The sequence below is a fragment of the Eschrichtius robustus genome, chromosome 21, assembly GCF_028021215.1.
Source record: "Eschrichtius robustus isolate mEscRob2 chromosome 21, mEscRob2.pri, whole genome shotgun sequence".
Lineage (NCBI taxonomy): Eukaryota > Metazoa > Chordata > Mammalia > Artiodactyla > Eschrichtiidae > Eschrichtius > Eschrichtius robustus.
Genome location: NC_090844.1, coordinates 25,823,081 through 25,845,241, shown reverse-complemented (window position 1 = coordinate 25,845,241; position 22,161 = coordinate 25,823,081). Strand labels below are relative to the sequence as shown.

Below are 22,161 nucleotides of genomic sequence, written 5' to 3'. Positions count from 1 at the left end.
CAAAACCTATTGGAAGTAGCAAAAGCAGTTCTAAGAGGGAATTTTATAGCAATACAATCCTACCTCAAGAAACAAGAAAAATCTCAAATAAACAACCTATCCTTACAACTAAAGCAATTAGAGAAAGAAGAACAAAAAAAAACCCCAAAGTTAGCAGAAGGAAAGAAATCATAGAGGGAACTTATCTCCACATAATAAAGGCCATATATGACAAACCCACAGACAACATCGTTCTCAATGGTGAAAAACTGAAACCATTTCCACTAAGATCAGGAACATGACAAGGTTGCCCACTCTCACCACTATTAGTTAACATAGTTTTGGAAGTTTTAGCCACAGCAATCAGAGAAGAAAAAGAAATAAAAGGAATCCAAATGGGAAAAGAAGAAGTAAAACTGTCACTGTTTGCAGATGACATGATACTACACATAGAGAAACCTAAAGATGCTACCAGAAAACTACTAGAGCTAATCAATGAATTTGGTAAAGTAGCAGGATACTAAATTAATGCACAGAAATCTCTTGCATTCCTATACATTAATGATAAAAATCTGAAAGAGAAATTAAGGAAACACTCCCATTTACCACTGCAACAAAAAGCATTAAATACCTAGGAATAAACCTACCTAAGGAGACAAAAGACCTGTATGCAGAAAACTATGACACTGATGAACGAAATTACAGATGATATAAACAGATGGAGAGATATACCATGTTCTTGGGTTGGAAGAATCAGCATTGTGAAAATGACTATACTACCCAAAGCAATCTACAGATTCAATGCAATCCCTATCAAACTACCAGTGGCATTTTTCACAGAACTAGAACAAAAAATTTCACATTTTGTATGGAAATACAAAAGACCCTCAATAGCCAAAGCAAACCTGAGAAAGAAAAGCGGAGCTGGAGGAATCAGGCTCCCTGACTTCAGACTATACTACAAATCTACAGTAATCAAGACAGTATGGTACTGGCACAAAAACAGAAATATAGATCAATGGAACAGAATAGAAAGCCCAGAGATAAACCCACATGCATCTGGTCACCTTATCTTTGATAAAGGAGGCAAGAATATACAACGGAGAAAAGACAGCCTCTGCAGTAAGTGGTGCTGGGAAAACTGGACAGCTATATGCAAAAGAATGAAATTAGAACACTCCCTAACACCATACACAAAAGTAAACTCAAAATGGATTAAAGACCTAAATGTAAGGCCAGACACTCTAAAACTCTTAGAGGAAAACATAGGCAGAACACTCTATGACATAAATCACAGCAAGATCCTTTCTGACCCACCTCCTAGAGAAATGGAAATAAGAACAAAAATAAACAAATGGGACCTAATGAAACTTAAAAGCTTTTGTACAGCAAAGGAAACCATAAACAAGATGAAAAGACAACCCTCAGAATGGGAGAAAATATTTGCAAACAAAGCAACTGACAAAGGATTCATCTCCAAAATATACAGGCAGCTCATGCAGCTCAATATCAAAAACACAAACAACCCAATTCAAAAATAGGCAGAAGACCTAAATAGACATTTCTCCAAAGAAGACATACAGATGGCCAACAGACACATGAAAGGAGTCTCAACATCACTAATCATTAGAGAAATGCAAATCCAAACTACAATGAGGTTATCACCTCACACCAGTCAGAATGGCCATCATCAAAAAATCTACAAACAATAAATGCTGGAGAGGGTGTGGAGAAAAGGGAACCCTCTTGCACTGTTGGTGGGAATGTAAATCGATACAGCCACTATGGAGAACAGTATGGAGGTTCCTTAAAAAACTAAAAATAGAACTACCATACGACCCAGCAATCCCACTACTGGGCATATACCCTGAGAAAACCATAATTCAAAAAGAGTCATGTACCACAATGTTCATTGCAGCTCTCTTTACAATAGCCAGGACATGGAAGCAACCTAAGTGTCCATCGACGGATGAATGGATAAAGAAGATGTGTCACATATATACAATGGAATATTACTCATCCATAAAAAGAAACGAAATTGAGTTATTTGTAGTGAGGTGGATGGACCTAGAGTCTGTTATACCGAGTGCAGTAAGTGAGAAAGAGACAAGCAAATACCGTATGCTAACACATATATATGGAATCTAAAGAAAAAAATGGTTCTGATGAACCTAGGAGCAGGACAGGAATAAAGATGCAGACGTACAGGATGGATTTGAGGACACGGGGAGGGGGAAGGGTAATCTGAGATGAAGTGAGAGAGTGGCATGGACATATATACACTACGAAATGTAAAAAAGATAGCTAGTGGGAAGCAGCCGCATAGCACAGGGAAATCAGCTGATGCTTTGTGACTACCTAGAGGGGAGGGATAGGGAGGGTGGGAGGGAGACGCTAGAGGGAGAGTATATGGGGATATACATATACGTCTAGCTGATTCACTTTGTTATACAGCAGCAACTAACACACCATTGTAAAGCAATTATACTCTAATAAAGATAAAAAAAGAACCCCCCAAAAGCTACCCCCACATGTAACCAAAACAAAACCTACTTCTCCTCCAACCCCAGAGAACTAAGGACATTGTCTTGATTCTGAGGGAAGCAGGAAGGGAAAGCTGAGGTTAAAGTCAGGCTCTTGAAGCCCAGATAAGCAGAATGAGAGGCCTTGGAACCTCAGGCCATGAACTTGGTAGGGTCCCAGGTATCCAGCAGGAACAAACACAGACCTAGGCAGGCATACATGCACTTTCATCTTACATCTTGAGAAATGCCACAGATCATTTTCCTGAGCAAGAATTAACACAGAATCAGAGACAACCAAGCACGGAAAGAAACAGGCCTTGATTGAGAACTACCATATACTGGAATCATCGTACACAAATGAGGAAACAAGTGTGCTAGCTCTGCTAAAATAAATAACAAACTTGAAAATATCTCCAGGGACCAGGAGAATATAAAATGCTACACAGAAGATGTGAAAAGGGGTCAGCCAAATAAAGCTGCTAGGGAAAAAAAAGAATTGAAATGAAAAACTTAATGATCTCAGCAGCCGATTGTACAGAGCAGAAGAAACCATGAGTGAATCGGAAGACAGATCAGAAGAAATACAGCAATGGAGTTAGACAAATGATGGGAACTCCGAAAGAGATGTAAAGAGAACTGATTAGGGTGAGAAGGTCCAAAATACTTTTAATTAAAGTTTCAGAAGGAGAGAAGAGAATGGGAGAGAGGAAACCTTTGAAGAGATATGGGTGTGAATTTCCCAGAATAAACTAAATGTACAGAAGCCCAGTGAATCCTGAGCAGGATAAATAAAGAAGAATCCACACCTAAATACATCATAGTGAAACCAGAAAAGAAAAAAAAAAAGACAAAATCTTAAAAGCATCCAGAGAAGAAAGGCAGATTACTTTCAAAGGAGTGGCAGTTAGAATGACAACTAACTTCTCAACAGTTCTTGATTGATTAAAGTACAATGAGAGCTCACTGCATCTTAGTTTTAGACCAAACTGTATATTTTATCTATGACCATAATTGCATGCTGACTAAGCCCCTTCTCTTAGCTCTTTCTCAAAGTAATGGGAATAAGGAGGAAGTAAATTTCTGAAAATAATTCTGAAACATTTGGCAGCTTTTAGCTTTATTACCCAATAATGTGGTAAAGTCACTGTACTAGAAATAATGGTGCTTGGCTTGTAAGTTTTGCCTGTGTTAAAACCTTCCCACCAATCAATTAAAATTTCTTCCTGGAGCTGTACCACAGAGAAAGAGAAGAATAAGTGGAATTGATTCTCTCCTGGTAATAAATGGACCTCTGGATGATACACTTAAATATATCTCTAGGCCACAGACGAACCACCTGATGCTTACCCAATTCTTTTTTCTCTTAGATTAAGTTTTTGAGAAATAAGTTTTCTTTCATATACTTCTCCTCAGACCTCTGATTTGCACTTTATATCTTATCAGTAAATCTTTAATTATGATTGTGAAATGCATAAAATGAAAAAAACCATTTTGTGTTTCTATATGTGGAACCCAGTGGTTTTCATGTAAAAAGGCAATCAAAATGACTCGGACACATTCACAGCAACAATCACAGCAGCTTAATCCACTTCACTTAAAAAGCAGTCTCCGGCTTTTCCAATAAAATATTTACTTTATCAAGAGGAGAATAAATTTAAGAATCTTCGTAATGGAAAGTTTACAAGTATCCTTGATGACAATTCAGTTACTACAGAGAAAAAAATATGGTATATTAAATTAACTTAATATTATGATCCTTCTGTTAAGATGATCGACAAAGTTAAAACAACTTCTTGAGGAATTTCGTGCAGGAGATCATTTCTGGAAAATCAACAGAGCCTATATTAAAAAATAAAAGGAAATGTCTTACATAGAAAGTTGAGGATGGAGAAGAACAAAAATTAAATTTAAAGAACATACAACACTGAGAAAAATTAAACAATTGTATCATTTTTAAAGCAGATATATTAAGAATTTCTCAAAGACTCTATCTAGTCTGTATACTTTGCTGCTTCACACTTGCTGGTCCTTGGTAGAGGTTAAATCCCATAACTCCTATATCATATGCTTTTTAGGAACAGCTACATTAAGGGTATCAGAGATCATAATTCACAGCCAGCACCCAGTTTCTATTGGGAATTTCACATAAAAGGCTTCCGTACTAGTAATTTTTAAATACATTTATTACCATGTTCTATATTTTCACTAAATAATTCACATACCGAGACAGATCTTCTAGGTGTTTCCCAAGATAAATTAACCACATTACTAGCTCACCCAACAAAAATTATTCTATAGAAGACAGACTATGTCCTACATACAATCAATTTGTTATTTGCCTAGACCTTACGTGACTATTATTTCTCGAATACCCTAAGATTTCTGAAAAGGTACTCACTACTAAAGCCTCTGAGTGAAACGTACCAAGAAAGCATTACACAAAATTTCGCAGAATGGTCTTGCAGAGACCACTGATGAATACAATGCAGATTTTGAATCATAGTTTTCTTTTACATCTAAAATGTTTACACTTCATCTAAATAAATCTCCTTAATCATTAGATAAGAATATAAAGCCCAGATATTTTAAACGACGGCCAAAACCATAAGAACATAGTGTGTTCTCTCTCTCTCTCTCTCTCTCTCTCTGTTTCTTTCTGTTCTGCCCGCCTGAGCAGTGCCCTTTCCACCCCATCACATTGGGGCTCCTTCACTGCAGCTCCTGCTTCCCTCTTTATCCCAAGAGATGACTGCTTATTATACAGTTTTATAGGTTCAAACACACATACACAACACATTGTAAATCAACTATACTCCAATAAAAATTAAAAAAACAAACAAACAACACACACACACACACACACTGAAGCCAGGCTTTCACTCTCCAGCCCTCCCAGCTTGTAGTGCTTCCCTAGTTATGACCTGGAAGAGCCTTTCCGTCTGTGACTGGCTGGGAATCAGCATTGTCTGCCCTCCCAGCCCCTTGGATGGGCTCCAAATGAACTCTTCAGTCTCTTTCTAGCCACTAATTAAGGCCCTCATTAATGGGGCCAGTTGAATATGAATCAGCCAACTTTACAAGTTCCTACCACCCCTCAAAGGATCTGTGTTGTCCTCAAGGCAAAGCCCCTCCCTGCTCCAACCTGGGGAGGGTCATTCTTCTGTGAAGACCCAGTTTTTTTAAAACTTTTTATTTTATATTGGAATAGAGTTGATTAACAATGTTGTGTTAGTTTCAGGTGTCCAGCAAAGTGATTCAGTTATACATATACATGTATCTATTCTTTTTCAAGTTCTTTTCCCATCCAGATTGTTACATAGCATTGAGCAGAGTTCCCCGTGTTATACAGTAGGTCCTTGTTGGTTATCCATCTTGAATATAGCAGTGTGTACATGTCAATCCCAAACTCTCTAACTATCCCTCCCCTCACCCTTCCTCCATCCCCACCCCTGTAACCATAAGTTCATTCTCTAAATCAGTAAGTCTGTTTCTGTTTTGTAAATAAGTTCATTTGTATCGTTTCTTTTTAGATTCCGCACATAAACAATATCATACGATACTTCTCTTTCTCTGTCTGACTTATTTCACTCAGTATGACAGTCTGTGAAGCCCCAGTTTCACATGGTTCCCAGTAAGCTTTAGGACACCGTGTGAGGCCCAGACGAAAACCACAGTGTGTTGAGTCTTGGGACCCTCCTTTCTTTTAGGATGCTAGCAAAATCCTCCAGATAAAGGTCTGGACTAAATAATAATCCTTTAGGGGAGGAAAAAATAACAACTGCATCTGTCATTCCTCCTATTTCCCTCCTCCTCCCCCACCAAAAGCTAAATAAATAAATATAAATAAATCTCCTAATGCAAATTGCACTACTTTGGAAATTTAATAATGGAGTAGGAGGCCTTTGACCCCCTAGGTCTCTGGGTCAAAGATAATTCAGGTTGTTAGTGATAAAATGTCACTCTGAACAGTGACTGGTCAGTGGCTCACAGATCCAAGGGGAAATGACTTGGTGGCCTCAGAGCAGCTGTCAAGGCACAAGTGTTCACAGCTCTTTTTTGCTTATACATCATTTCTACAGAGGATCCAGAGAGCCCACAGACATCGTTCTTGTTAGAGCCTCTTGCATGAAGGTATCGGTGCTTACAAAGTTTTAGGGCACTGAGGCAGCTCACACCCACACCATACATGAATTCACACACACACACACACACACACACCACACACACACAAACACACTACCCCCGTCTTCCAGGTTATGACATTAGGACTACTTACTTTACTGGTCATCTTGTCAGTTAATATTTATTGAACCCACTTGGGCACACGATATTATAACGAGGAACAATTAGATGTAAAAGTTTAGCTGATTTAAATTTCCTGCAACCCTCAAAATAATTAAAGTCTTATCAGTGATGGACCCCAAACTGCTATTTGATGACACAGAAATACATCTCTCTTATTTGGAAGCATAATAACACCTAAAGTACTATAAACGTTGAATTCACATACAGTGTCCATCTTAGATCTGTAAGTGTAGCGTCATGGTAATTCAAATCCCTACCCTGAAATCTGGATGCCTGGGTTCTAGTACTAGGACAGATATTCTTGCTGGACCTTGTGTTTTCCTCATTTGAAAAGATATGATTCAAGGACATGGCCTCTAAGATAACCTTTTCAGTTCTAACATTCTATGATTTTCCCCCAGGGCTACTGTAGTTGTATTTAAGAGCTTACTTTTTAGGCAGTATTAATATCGTTTAAGATTATTTTCATTACTTACCAGGAACGGTTGTTTTTTATTTATATAACGAACTCTTAACATAGCAAACACGATGTTCCAGGCAAGGGTCTAAGTATTTACAAATATAAACTCCTTAAAGTGCATCAGATTAGTTTCTTAACTGCCGCTATGTTCTTAAGAAGAAATGTAACACAAACAATTTAGGGTTAGCAAGAATTATAGATTGAACAAACCTCGAATTCCTATTCATTAGTCTGAATAATTAAGCACCGATGATTACTTCCTGAGAGCTTTAAGAAAAAGTGTGCAAATTTCAAGCAGGAAAACCACATATGATCAGTTTAGGAACAAATCCGTGAATTGCTAGTACTGGTGGTTTGCACTCATACTTGCTTATTAACTGATAGAAACATAATAATTAAATTGCTCCCCATAAGCTCCCACAATGCGTTGTTTTAAGCAAATTGCAATATTCCCTCATTTATTCAATCACTGAATAAATTCTTAAGAGCAACAACTATGTTCCCACCACTGTGCTAGCCCCTGGTGATATGAAAATGCATAAGACAGACATGACCTTGAGAGGTTCACAGTCTGGAGATATTAACGGCTAAAATGTGCACATATGATCAGCCAATTAAAAATTCCTCTGGGGGCTTCCCTGGTGGCGCAGTGGTTGGGAATCCGCCTGCCAATGCAGGGGACACGGGTTCGAGCCCTGGTCTGGGAAGATCCCACATGCCGCGGAGCAACTAGGCCCGTGAGCCACAACTACTGAGCCTGCGCGTCTGGAGCCTGTGCTCCGCAACGAGAGAGGCCGCAATACTGAGAGGCCCGCGCACCGCGATGAAGAGTGGTCCCCGCTCGCCGCAACTGGAGAAAGCCCTTGCACAGAAACGAAGACCCTACACAGCCAAAAATAAATAAATAAAATTAAAAAAAAAAAATTTCCTCTAGGTGAGGACAATGGTTTATTCTCTAAGAATTAAAATTATGTAAGTGACAAAATAAAATGTTCGAAATAAAACTGAGATTGCTTTGCTCTCTATCCTGCAAACCAAAAATGAAGAGGATAAATAAATTTAAAATAAATAAATAAAATAAAGTTAATAAAATAGTCAGATAAAAATAGTCCAAGTATACTTTCTGTTTTATAGAAAATAAGGTGATAGAACATAGAAAGTTACCTATTTTTTTACATACATTTATAGATGTCTTTACAGGTTAATGACTTCACATTTATACCAAATCCTGAAATTTTATAAGGATTAGTAATCACAAAAGTAATCCTATAAGTAAACCTATCTAACCATTTAAAAGGTAGCTGTAGTCTATTTTAAGTATAATTATTTATTAATACTTTTTGAAAGTAACTGAAAAGAAACTCTGTTCCCATAGAAAGCATACAACCACATATTAAGGCAATGTGCAAATTTAGTACTTAGACCCTTGTGTATGTATATCAATATATAATCAGTTCCCCTTTCTTATTTTATCGCGTGACCAGAAATAAGAGTGACTCTGTCCATGGAACCATCAGTTCTTACTTATATAAGAGGCTTTTAGTTATGAATGTACTGTGAAACATGACAATTCAAAGGATGGCTATTATTTCCTTAATTTGTCAAGGGAGTTTTCAACAAAGAACCACCGTATTCATAATAAAAAAAATAGATTCTTTTAAGTTCTAAGTAGGGAATTTTTTTTTTATATATTTTATAAGGAGTTGACATACTAATACTAGCCAAACACTGAATCTTCCAAAGGGTGACTTCTCTCTTTGAGTGAATGTGAGAATGGTAAGACCACTGGGGGATGAATACATTGTCCTCTTGGTACAGTTGTAACTTATCTATCTTGCTCAAGAGCAACAGCATTCTTCAGAAGCTGTGCCATCCAGCTGCCCATGAGTTTCACAGAAACAAATCACAAAAGGGTATCTGCATTAAGGTCAGCAGTAACTTTACGAAGTCCCATGTCTAAAATGACAAAAAGAGCATTCAGCCCCATGGCTGCCTCTCTTAGTATCCCTGTTGTCAGAAGGTGTAGGCGCCTTGAAGTCTCCCCAAACATGCCTGTCTAGATGCAAGTTCCTGTAAGACAGTTGCTACTACCTTTCCGGCTACAGGGAGTTTTATTCCCACATTGCTGGGCTCAAGGCAAGATGGCTGCATCCTGCCTTTTCATCATGATTTCAAGAGGTGGAATGAAGTAAGCCTACCTTCAGTGGAAGGTGCAAGGAAGCACTGAAACTTGTCTTTACCTTACGGAGTGCGACTTTAGTCACCAAATTCAGATACAGGGCTTTCACTGAGCTTTTTATGTTTTGTGAATATTTATTCTGTCATCAGTAGCATATTGTAAGTGGTGACATTTCTTCCCCCTGCACAGTCCAACTTAGATGATCTCTTGGCGAAGGGGATCTCTTTTACATTCAATCTGAGAGGGCAGTGAGTCTGTAGGTCTCAGGGACTATATGCCCTACACCGTCCCTTACCTTCTGCTAAATCCCAGGGAAAGATAATGGCCTTTGTCTTACCTGCCTTCCTGAAGGGGACCCCAGTCCTTTTTGATGGGGCATAAATAATGAACACAACATTTAAAACTCTAATGTTGCTTTCCAAATAGCAAAATATTTAAAATAACTATTTCTATCGACATTTCTCCTTCCTGTCAGGTTAAGGGCAAAGGAGAACATACAATATAATCAACATGTTAAAACAAAAACCAAAAAACAACCCTTAAGGCCTAAGTCTCCCATTTCTATTCAATTTAATATATGGAAAATTATGTATTTCATTTTCTATTCAACTCAGTATTCCAATAACTGGTTTTCTCTTGACAAATCCACCAGCTCATTTCCATAATTCCTGTATATGTATAACTCTTTCCCAAAATGGATAATGCATGAGCCGTTTCCTCTCCCCACCCCCCCAGGGAAGATTCCAAGTATACAGCAAGGTGACCTCACTAAAGCAACTTATAATCGCTATCTATTTTCTGTATTCGAACTAATCTTCCTGGGGGTAATGTACCAGTCGTCAGTATATCTCTCAGAAATAGATGACAATAATTTTCAATATTACTGCGATCATAACTGTTAATAAAAATCTACCATTTCACAAGCTTCAAGACAGGCTCCCCTTTTTTATTTATTTAAAAACCATTTAAAGTGGAAAATGTAGAAAAGTCCATAATTTCAAACAATGAAATATTGTGCTTTAAACAGAAACTGTCACTCTGTTGGCAGAGAAAAGAGAAAATACCAAAAGAATATAAAAGCAGGCTTGTATATATATACACAAAATAATGTCAACTTAATATAGAAATGGAAAATTTTGTCAGACAATAAAGTTACACACACACAACACAATATGCTCCAGTTAAATCAATTCATCATTACAATTATCTATCCTTGTAGCTCAGGGAACAAAACAGTCAATAAATATAAATAGAAAAATGATTCTCACTTATTTATTCTATAAATATTTGTACGTAAAGTACTCCACTAGGCACTATGTGTAAAACAAAATTATCCTTGACCATCAAGACATGGGAGATTAGGAATGGGAAAGTTACATCTAAAGAACTAACTGGCATATGTTTTAAAAGAAGTGTGTGCGTGTGTATTATTAAAAATACAAGTGCACATAACCTATTTTTGCACCAATCTGTTAAAACGTCACTGCCCGTGTTCCTCCATTCTCCAAAAATGAGTTTATCTATAGACCAAAGTTCAAGGTCAAGAATATCTGGCTGATCTTTTTATGAATGTGTTACATATATGACATCCAACTCTCACCAAGAGTCCAAAGCCGTAGAATGTATACCTGATAAATATTTGATATGTATTATCAACAACATGATAATTTACAAAGAACCTCTGTGTATAAGACCCTGTGAAAAAATGTACAGTATTTATAGTTATTTGTGGAGGGCTTAAAGTTCAGACATTGATACATACATAGCAAGAAGATGATAGCATTAGATGAACACACATTGGAAAAGTGCTTAGATTTTGTTGATATTTAAACTCAGTAAAACTGATCATTTAGTCCTTACTCTGTATCCAGCACAATACTCGACACTACTCCTTAGAACAACCACATGAATTACATAATATTATTTCCCACAGTGTACACACATAGAAACTGAGGCTTACATAGCTGTCATCACTGTCAAGAGTTCACACCACGCAGTCAGAGGACAGAACCAGAGCCTTGCCTTTCAACCCCTGCTCTGGTCTAACTAAAACCAGCACCTCTCAACCCTGGAGGAACACAGCCGTCATTAAGCCAGGGCCACCATGCAAGTGTCCCAGAAACCTCTACTCAGTGCTGCTCAAGGTCAAATTTTCATGCTGATGTATTCTGAATCACACTATATTCAAATACAAGAATTCTCATTCGGCCTGCTGGTTAGGAAAGAACAGAGCTAATTTTTCTTTCTAGTGGTCACATTCAGAAAACAGGTTTTTATTTTTAAGGCGAACAGGCCAGATAATTTGGGGAAAAGGCAAAATACTGCTCAGTTCTCGAGTGCTGCCGAAAGTCAGGATACTGCTGGTTTGGAGATGGCTGGATCAAAGGGGTCAGAGGTGGGACCACACCCAGGGGGGCTTGAATCCAGGTTTGTGCTTTTCAGGGGGATTATGTTTCATCCCATCTCCTGCAGAATATATAGATTTGGATTCAAAATGTCATCCAGGGACTTCCCTGGTGGTCCAGTGGTTAAGAATCCGCCTTCCAATGCAGGGGACCAGTTTCCTTGTCGGGGAACTAAGATCCCACACGCCCCAGGGCAACTAAACCCGTGCACCGCAACTAAGACCCGACGCAGCCAAACAAATTAAAAAAAAAAAAAATGTCATCCATACTTCATACTTCCTTCACTCCAGTGTGTTTGGAGAGAAGATAAGAGAATCATCAACATGAGGATTTAGAACGTTCATTTGGGTTTCGCTGAACTGCATAGGTGCACGTTTTAGTCTCAGCTCAACCCCAACTGAGGTTACAAATGGATATGACATTGGACCCCATCCAAAGAAGTCTTCCTACTGTATACTCATATATTACATGAATATATAAAACAAACACAAAACAACCTTTTCATTTAAATATCTGTAACCATTAATATAGTATAAGCTCATAACTAAAAGTCAACTTTCCAAGTTTGGAAGGAAGAGAGGCAAAAGGAAGTTCCACAAAAATTTTTTTTTCATATACTAAATCATGTTAAACAGAATACAAATGTTCACACTGTAGACACAAAACCATAGTGTGCTGTGTCCCAAATGAATCCTGCAGCCTACTTCACATCGACTGCTACTAGAGCAAGTTACCAACCCTCTTCTGCTCCCCTTCTTATCTCCCAGTACAACAGAAAGTCCACTGCATATGATGAGGAAAGGGGAGAAAAGACACATTTAGGGAAAACCAGAGACTTCTCTAAGTCCTGATAAACTTAAGAATAGAGAGAACACTTGATTCACAAAATACATATCTCTAAATACTAAATAGCAACATATGTATTTACCTTTATAAAAGAAAACTCTCTTATCATGAGCATTAGCTTTCTTTTAAATACCTGTTGACTACCTCCTTCATTTTTTTTCTTTGACTTTTGGATACATTTCTTATCAGTTCACTCATAAATACGATTTCCTATTATGATATATACAAATGAAAACTTTTCAATAAATGATGTACTAAACAGTTAAGATCAAAAACTCTCTTTAGGGCTTTAATAGAGAAATTTTTCTATGCATAATGAATATCCAAACTTTGCTTTACCTAGGGTTGAAATGTGTTTTTTGAAAAAGTTATAAAATGTGTAGGAATTTTAACTTTTAATTCTGGAATCCTTAAATATAAGACATTCAGTATTCAGAACATTTCAGTATATGCATAAAATTTATTTGTTCTGAAAAAAATTCCAAATTAGAATTTAGACATTTCCATTTAAATATTGGTTTTATATTTACTATGGAATAGCTAAGAAGACTGTCACATCCTTTAAAAATGCAGTTTGTCTTTACAACTGTGAGATCATATGTAACAAACAGATGAGTTACAAACAGAAACATATGCACTTTAAAAAGCTGGCTTTACCTAAGTTCTAACCTTATTTATAAAGTAATATAGGCCATTGATAATGAGCACATTTTCACATGGCAGTAAAATTCACACTTATTAAAACTACTGGGGCTTCCCTGGTGGCACAGTGGTTGAGAATCTGCCTGCCAATGCAGGGGACACGGGTTCGAGCCCTGGTCTGGGAAGATCCCACATGCCGCGGAGCAACTAGGCCCATGAGCCACAACTACTGAGCCTGCGCGTCTGGAACCTGTGCTCCGCAACAAGAGAGGCCGCGACAGTGACGGGCCCGCGCACCCCGATGAAGAGTGGCCCCCGCTCACCGCAACTAGAGAAAGCCCTCGCACAGAAACGAAGACCCAGCACAGCCAAAAATAAATAAATTAATAAATTAAAAAAAAAAAAAAACTACTGGAAAAATTGAATTGTAGTACTGTAAAACTGAGTAAAGTTAAAAAAAAAATATTATTCCATAAAACAAAGCCAAGATTGTTCACTAGTCACTGTGATATTTCTCACTCACATCTTTGTAATCTCTGTAGAAATATGGTGGGTAAGGTAAAGCATCGTAACAGTTTGCTAACAGGTTCAATAAAAATCCAAGTTATACGTTGTGATGGAAATGTACTACTTTTCTCTCCAAGGGAAAATGCCCATTGCCCTGGCACTCTACCTTTATGCTGAATTCATTTTATATGGCTATCATATTACCTATGTAGTGGAGAAAATGCCACTGGTTTAATGACTTCCTAGCCCAGCTTCCTTTTATACATTACTTTAACCTCACTTAATTAACTTCTACGACTTTTTTCCAAGTTGTCACTACGATATTTTTAAAAATACCATGTAAAGCATAAAGTCAAACTACTAAACAGAGTCCAAATATTAAACTATATGACATTGACAATATTCAGTCGTGTATCATCTACAGAATTGACAATTTCTGATGGTTCAACCTAATAAAACATTCCCTGACTCTCACATCACTGAAACTAAAATTCAGCAGCTGCCCAGAGGAGCCAGCTGCCTGCCAACTGAAGCTATGAAACAGAAGGTTTGGGACACTGTCGCAGACCAAAGGCTACTGCCCATCAATAATACCTTTCTTGGACCAAAACAATGTGAACAATATAGCCCTTTAAAAAGAGAAGGGGAGTAACAAACTGGGAGTAACTCACAATGAACATGACCAGTGCAGAGTGGAATAAATCGTGAGCAAATAACAGTGACTCTGCGACAGTGTTGTAACGTTAGCCCGTGATCCAAAAGAATTAGTCACTCCAACTCATTTTCAAAAACGTGTAGCTCAATCAAAGTAGAGTTCTTAAACATTTTAGCTAGGGGTTGAGGATAAGGTGTGAAGACATGAAAACATGTGTTCCTAAAGATCCTCTGTGTAATTTTGATGTGCTCGTGTATTATTTTCCAATGCCATAGTGGAACTTTTAAATATGACTAAACGTCTTTGCAGGTACTGCCCGAACTTACGCAAAAGGAACTGCTCTAAGGGGCGACTGAAAGATGCTTATAAGATGCTAAGTTCTCTGGGGAAAAGTTATTGGCTGACATATACACACTACTGTATATAAAATAGATAACTAATAAAGACCTACTGTATAGCACAGGGAACTCTACTCAGTACTCCGTAATGATCTATATGGGAAAAGAATCTACAAAAGAGTGGATGTATGTATATGTGTAACTGATTCACTTTGCTGTACACCTGAAACTAACACAACATTGTAAATCAACTATACTCCAATAAAAATTTTAAAAATAAAATAAAATAAAAGTAAATCTCACAGATGTGCCCTTGCAGGTTTACAACTACATCGTCGTCATCAGAATGACGTTTCGGAATGTTCTTGGGGGATCTGGTCTATTTTGGTCTAGCTGGGAAACAAACTCCAGTTGAGGTAGTAACTGATGAAATCGGGATCCTATTCTTCCCCATAGATTGCCCAGAATATCAAAGTCACTTAGAAAAAAGGAGTCGTTCTTTGGGGAATAGCAGTGTAATGCTCCTGCAGCACCCTCTGGAGGCCAGAAAAAGGTGACACTAGTGAAACGGAGAAAGAAGAGAATTCTGACCTTCCAAAGGCAGAACTCCACAGATCTTACTTAAGTTGGACTCAAAAATGCACTTATGCAATTGTAATCAAGGCGACCTAAGAAACATGCGTACTTAATTTATAGTTTACAGATGCAAATAAATCCAAGGTGTATGTAACAACATTCTCAAATAATTGTTCCTTCACCAAAAAAAAAAAAAAAAAAAAAAAAGGAATGCACTGATAAGTGTATTTCAGCCTGCATTCTGAATTCCTTGGGGAATTAATTGCAGAGGCATTTTTTTCATAGTTAGAAGAGAGGGATGTGAAAATGTGACATTTTCATTCACAAAATGTAAGTAAGCAAGGTTATATAGGGTATTACTAATTGTCCAACTTTTCAAAGTAGTCAGCTTTATGCTTATCAAAACTGAGAATAAATTAAGCTTTTTTTTTTTTTTTGCTTCTAACACCTCACTTTTTCTAAAGCAACAAACACTGACATCTATTGGCATTTTGGTAGCTCGCTTTTAAAAAATCTGTTAAAACTCACGAAAGGACACGCGTGCAAACATGCGTAGGATTAGGATGAACCCACAACACCACTTGGTCCTTTGAAGAAATTTCATTTTATGTACCTGACAGCATATTTAATAGATGTTATTTTCCTCTGATGAAGATAAATCAGTTTTTAAGCTAATACTATATGATTTAAGTTTCTGTATTTTCTGTTTGTCAAGAGGAGAACTCGAGGGTTGATCAAAATATTAGAAGTCCACTTTTCTGCTTCTCTGAGCAAATGAAATCACTCACCCAAAATACTGACACTTGGTTTGTTTTCGTCTATCCTAACAGAACAGGATAAGATGAATACCGTTAGTGTCAAATGTAACTTGTCACTTTGAGAACGCTAATAAAACACTGATTTGCTAAGAATCACACTTCCAGAGCTTTAAGCACTACCTATAGCCATTCTAGTGTGTGCGGAGGTGGGGGATAATGAGAGATGTAGATTTTTTTTTTAAATTCATTATTTTGTTTATATTTAGAAACACCTGCACTGGATTCTATGAACCTTGTTGGCAATATACTCTTACATTTGATAAAAAGATAACAAAGGGCATGTGGATCCACATTTTCCTTTTCAATTTGTACTAGTCCCAGAAGAGAAGACTATGCATGCATTCTACATAAGCATCAACTCTTCAGTGTGGCCAGAAAAGGACTCATGTTTCAAAACCTTCTCAAGTTTGAGACCTCAATCTTTTTCTGCCAGAGATAAAATGATATTGCACCTCACTCTACTTTCAATATTTAGACTGAATTCAGGACTGTTTTCATAAAACCTATATGCAGTTATGGTATTTGACATACTTATCCACTTTTCTCTCTATTTACAGGTAGTAGATATTAATATTTATACTCACTCTAATCTAAGGCCAGCTCTGGATTATTTTTTACCGTACAAGGTAAATTTGGAAAACTGTGTCAAATATCTTAGCAAAGGCACAGAAGATCTGTGTCTTAAATCATTTTCTGAAGAGAGCTAACATTGCTGGGGCACTTACTACTGCTATTATCTCATTTAAGCCTCAGCATAACTTTATGATAATAATTTTATTATCCCAATTTTACAAGTAAGGAAACAGGCATGGAGAGATTAAGTAACTTTCCCATGACTATACAGGTAGGGAGCAGACCTAGGATTTAAATCCAGGCAATCGGGCTGTAGCACGAAGTACCAGGTATCCTGCAGTAGTGAGGCATTTTCGTACTAAAGGACAGGCGATAAAACACACAAAGCATCTGTTACACTGCCTGGAACATGGTAGGATATTTAGTAAATAGTAGCTCCCTTATTAATAAGTATCAAATGCTAGTGCCTGGCCTGTGATGTGTTCATTGCTCTCATACTGGTTCAATATTTTCTGATGACTTACATATTTTATGGTCTTTTCTTCCCATTTTCCCATCATATCATTTTCTCATTTTGCAGATATGAGAACAGTATCCCAAGTTTCTCCTACTCTTTCTGCTTCAAAATCATTCTCCAAAATAAACCCGCTTCATTCTAAAATTAGTATTTAATGTCTTTAAAAATTACATCATCTAAGTGGTCACAAGTCACCAGCTTGAAACAGATCACTGGACATTCCTCCTGTTCTGTAAACAGGCGCTGCCCTGGTAGTGACGGGGCACTGCATATCCAAGAATGTTGACAAGCACTTCAGCATGGGAAGCCACTGAGTTAACAAACAGGTGGGTGATGTCACCCGGGAAGCACATGGCCGGCTTCTACCCGTTTGGGATACTAAGTGTTTTGATGTTTCCACCACTTGTACTTACAAACGCCCCTTCTGCCAGGGATGAAGGGAGACCCAGTAGTTCTAGAACTGAGCTCCGCTTGATAATGAATGGGTTCCAGGTCATTTAAAAGGAAAAAAAAATAAAAAGAATCCTTTGCAGAGAATCCTTTGCAGTGTTTTAATGAAAGAAAAACATCAGCAAACAGAGATTCAGAGAAGAAGCTTAGAGCCAAATACCAAATGGGCGGGGGGGGGGAAGCTCTGGTTTTGTAATTCAGGCTTCAATAGACAAAGTTTGTTGAGCTGAATCAATATGAAAAGTCTGGATATGGGAGATCCAGCATCTAGGAGGTGCAGGAAGTTACAGCACCCTTGGTACATGGATCCTCGTTACAAAGCCCAGGATTATGAAAAATCAATGACCCCAAGGGCCTGGGAACTATTAGAGTCATTACTGAGACACAGATAATTCTGTTGAACATCTGCAGCCATAACAGTGTAAATTCAATATTCAGTATAAAAATGCGATGCTACGAAACATAGCTACGTATGTATCACATACCAGTCACACGTGTCGCATGAAAGTTAAAGAAATCTTTTTCCCCTAAAGCTATCCCTCCAACAGATGTGTTTATGCCTCCGCATATAATACAGCACACAGCGGGGCTGAGGGGCTGAGTTCTCTGAGCCTTATCTCTCCCTTGACTGTCGTGAAGTAATGTTATAACCTCCAAAAAGAGGCTTGGCTGTTGCACGGGCATCATGTAGGACAGAAAGTTTCAGTGGCTGTTTTAAGAGAGGGGTGAAAGCTGGGATTGAAGGGCACTGATGGAGGAGCTATGTAAGAGATGGGTGTCCTGTAAGCCCTAATTTGAGCTGGTATGCCAAGTGGCGATGTTATAGTTATGGCATCTAGAGGTCATTCCTTTGAGGATGCCTGAGGACTACAGAGTGCAAAAAAGCTTTAAAAAGAGGTGTGGGTTTCCCTCACAAACCATTATGGCTCTCAGTTATTTACTCTCCTAAGATAAGGAAAAGTACACTGACAGCATTACAAGGGAAATGACAAGAAGGAAAGAAACAGTGATTTCAAAGCAATACTACTTAACGCCAGGTGCTTTTATCTAAAGCAGGTTTCAAGTTGATCGTTGTTTTTGAATCAAATGAAGAATAAATATTCTTATCTGCTTTTTAGGGTTTAACAAGCACAAGGTGCCCTGGAGGGGGGGGGGTAAAAAGTTCCTCCCCAAGGAAGACAACTACCTGATGGAAAAGAGAGATACACTTTAAAACCAACCTAGAGCCAAGTTCACTCCAGATTCTCTGGGAAGAGAGTCAAGAGAATGTCACTTAAAGATGCCAATCTATCTGGTTCAGAGGGAATCACAGCGGTGGGACTGGAAAGCATAATGAGAGTCACCAAGGAAGCTCTGGGACGCTGTGTCAGGAGAGAATATTAGGTAGTCCCAACACAGCTGCCTACCTAATAGATGAGATCTGTAGGGCACAGAAATGCCTGTTGGCTCTTAAAATCTCTCCCACCCACCACGGGTGCTTATCTGAAATGTCTTATGTTAAGTAAGGCGTTGCTGCCCTGAAGCCTTGACAAAGTGCAGACCTGTTACCTGAAAGGGATGCTACTTCAAGCCACTGTCCCCTCCTTAATTCATCAGACGTCCTCCAGAGGACCATAGAAACGTCTGAAGGCAGAGTACTCCCAGGCAGGACAGAACAACACTTAAAAAGCCCCGCAAATAACTCTTTACAACTTTACCACTGTGGTCAGGTCTAAGAGCTCTTTCATTTACTAAGATAACCTTCGAGAGGACAGTAGAGAATGTCACTTAGGGAGATTGCTAATCCAGCTCCCCAGTTCAGCCCTTGTTGAATAAAATGCGATAGGGTATCTCCAAAACAGGGAGAAAGTAAGGAAAATTTCAATACACCCTCATGAGGGATAATGAAGGGTAATGAAGGTGGGGTAATGAAGAAGCACGCACAGGAATGGTCAGTGGCCAAACAATTACTCTCTGTTCAATTTGTTTTGCTCAAAACCTGTTTAAGGTCTCTGCCAATAAGCCAGGCTCTGAAATGCTCTCAGCGATGCCAGTAAGAGAACTAGGCAAATCTTGTTTTCTTCCTGCAAGGAACGGGCAAAGACTTCTGTAAGATAACAGAGTGCCATTGAATTAATTCTTCAGAAATGCTTTATGAAATGTGCTGGGGGGTGTTCTAAGTGCCTTGAGGTATCTGGATCGATTAATAATTGGGAAGTGCAGAGGCAGAAAAAAAGCCCTTATATTCTTCCCCCTCCCCTCCATTTTTTTTTTAAAGCATCTTCTTCACTTAATCACTCATAAACAAGTATTTATTTGGGGCGCCTCCTCTGTCCAAGACTGTCGAAAGCATCAGCCCTTCTTAGGGAAACAGAAGGTAAAACTGTCATTCACGTCCGTGTTCCGATGATCAAGCACTAGACTTGTCTCTAGAAAGCCTCAGCTGCCATTTCATTCTATTATATAACCAGTGAGCAACTGGGTTCAAAAGTTCAAATGAACTTTTGCTTTGAGGCATCTCTTGGGAACATAAATTAACCACATTTATCAAAGAGATCCTGAAAAATAGAACTGCAAAACCGAAAGTTTGAGAACCTTTTTGGAGCAGACCTGATTCCTGGCACTGGGCTGGATTTTATCTGCTTCGCTGACCTCTAGGAATCCCTCTCAGCTGATCTGAGCGCCGATACCGCAGGGCTGAATCCGGGTGAGCGTCCGCGCACACCGCGACCCTGCACTCCCTCCCCGGGGCCCAAAACACCGATGCGCGACCGCTCGCGTTCTCTCTAGAGCGCCCCGTTCTTCCGAGCCAGGCGCTCCGAGGGGAGACCCGTTCCCGCTTTTCTCGCTAGAGGGCAGGCGGGGCCCGTGCAAAGCGCTGCTGGCGCTGGACACGCGCGCACCCGGCCTCCGCTCCTGCACGCCGGGTCCCGCTCCCGGGCTGGGCTCGGCTCTCGGGCGCTGGGCAAAGGCCGTGCCAGGGAGCGCGGCGCGTCCGGGTCCTCCGGAGGCGCGGTCCCGGCTTCCGCCCTCACCCTGAGCGCGGGGTGCTGGCGCCCGGGTGGGGCTCGACGCCCAGGTGAGGGGCGGCCGCACGGAGGGCGAGCACCGCCCGGCCCCGCGGACGGCCGGGAGCAGGGCCAGGCGCCCGGAGCGCAGGGCGCGGGCAGGCGGGGGCGAGGCGGCGGCATCGGAGGAGGAGAAAGAGAAGGAGGAGGAGGATCGCGGAGCCCCGGCCGCGCGGCGCACTCACCTGGGCTCTGGCCGCCCGCCGCGAGCGCGGGCTTCTTCCCGGAGCCTCGGTCCTTCTTGCCCTTCCCCTTGCCTCTGCCTTCTTTGCGCTCCGACATCTCGCCCGAGAAGTGCACGCTCTGCGCGGACAGCGTCCGGCGGAGGCGACGCGCGACAAGTTTGGTCCAAGGGCTGGGATCGGCTTTGGGAAAAGTTTGTCCCTCGAGGGCGGGTAGAACCACCGGCCGGGCTGCGGCGCGCGCGCTGCGCGGGGCGCGTCTCCTGTCGCCGGCGGGGAGCGCGGGGACGCGGCGTGCGGTCCGGGCCACCTGGGACTGGCGGTCGCGCTCGCTCTCGGGTTGGCTCCTGTCGCGCAGGGAAGTGCTCGGTTCCCGCCGCTGTCGGCTCCTGTCGCGGCCTCGGTCCGGCGCGCTCGCAGCCCGAGGAGGGAGAGGCGATCACCGTCCGGCCAGCGCTCGCGTCGCCCAGCAGCCGCCGTCACCCCGCTCCTGCCCTCCGCGCGAGTCCGGAGTTCCGACAAGTTGGGGGGAACTCCTCGCCGGCTCTTTTTCAATTGCCCCACCGCCAACCACCTCCCGCCCGCAGGTTGGACGCTGGCGCCTCCTTCTCGCCCTCCCCTGGCCTCGCCCCCTCCCTCGTCCCCGCCACACCCCCACCCCGAGGCGCGGACACGCCACCGGGAGGAGCCTGGGCTCGGCGCTCGCGGGCGCAGCCCCTTTCCCTCCCCGAGCCGGCCTGGGCGGGGGGCGGTGCGCGGGGCGGCTGCCGGGCACCCCCGACAGGGGTCGCTGGAAGCCGCGCGCAGCCGCCGCCGCCGCCGCGCCCGCGGGCGCCGGACCGCGCGTCCCGGGGAGATTCCGAGACCCAGGAAGGGATCCGGACCCGGGCCCCTCGCTCCTCGCTCCGCTTCCCCGCCAGTCAGCGCCCGGGAGGGCTGGTCCCTTCCCTCCAGCGCGGAGAAAATGGTGGAGACAAATTTTGCAGCTCCGACACCTGCCCGGCCAAATTAAGGCTCTGGAACCCGTGGGAAGGAGAGGAACGGCTGCTATTTTCTCATTAGAGTTTGGGGTTCCGTCCTTTCTTTAGTGAAAAACCCCACACGCACGTAGGGCAAAGATAAAACTCTGGGTGGAAGGGGGATTGAGTAAGGCGGCT

The 22,161-nt window shown here is 40.9% G+C and overlaps 1 protein-coding gene across 8 annotated transcripts in view; it reads right to left on the bottom strand.

The window, feature by feature from the left end:
- The window catches only part of NRG1 (neuregulin 1), a 1,032,063-nt gene that overhangs the window by 197,158 nt on the left and 812,744 nt on the right, over window positions 1-22,161 (bottom strand). For 7 of the 8 annotated variants that reach the window (XM_068531883.1, XM_068531882.1, XM_068531884.1 and 4 more), the window contains exon 1: window positions 21,008-21,602. The exons of the other annotated variant lie outside the window; for it this stretch is intronic. In XM_068531883.1, coding sequence (XP_068387984.1) covers window positions 21,008-21,104 — 97 coding nt within the window. In that variant the 5' untranslated portion in view covers window positions 21,105-21,602. Of the gene's footprint in view, window positions 1-21,007; window positions 21,603-22,161 lie in introns of those variants that run through there. 8 annotated transcript variants of the gene reach the window in all.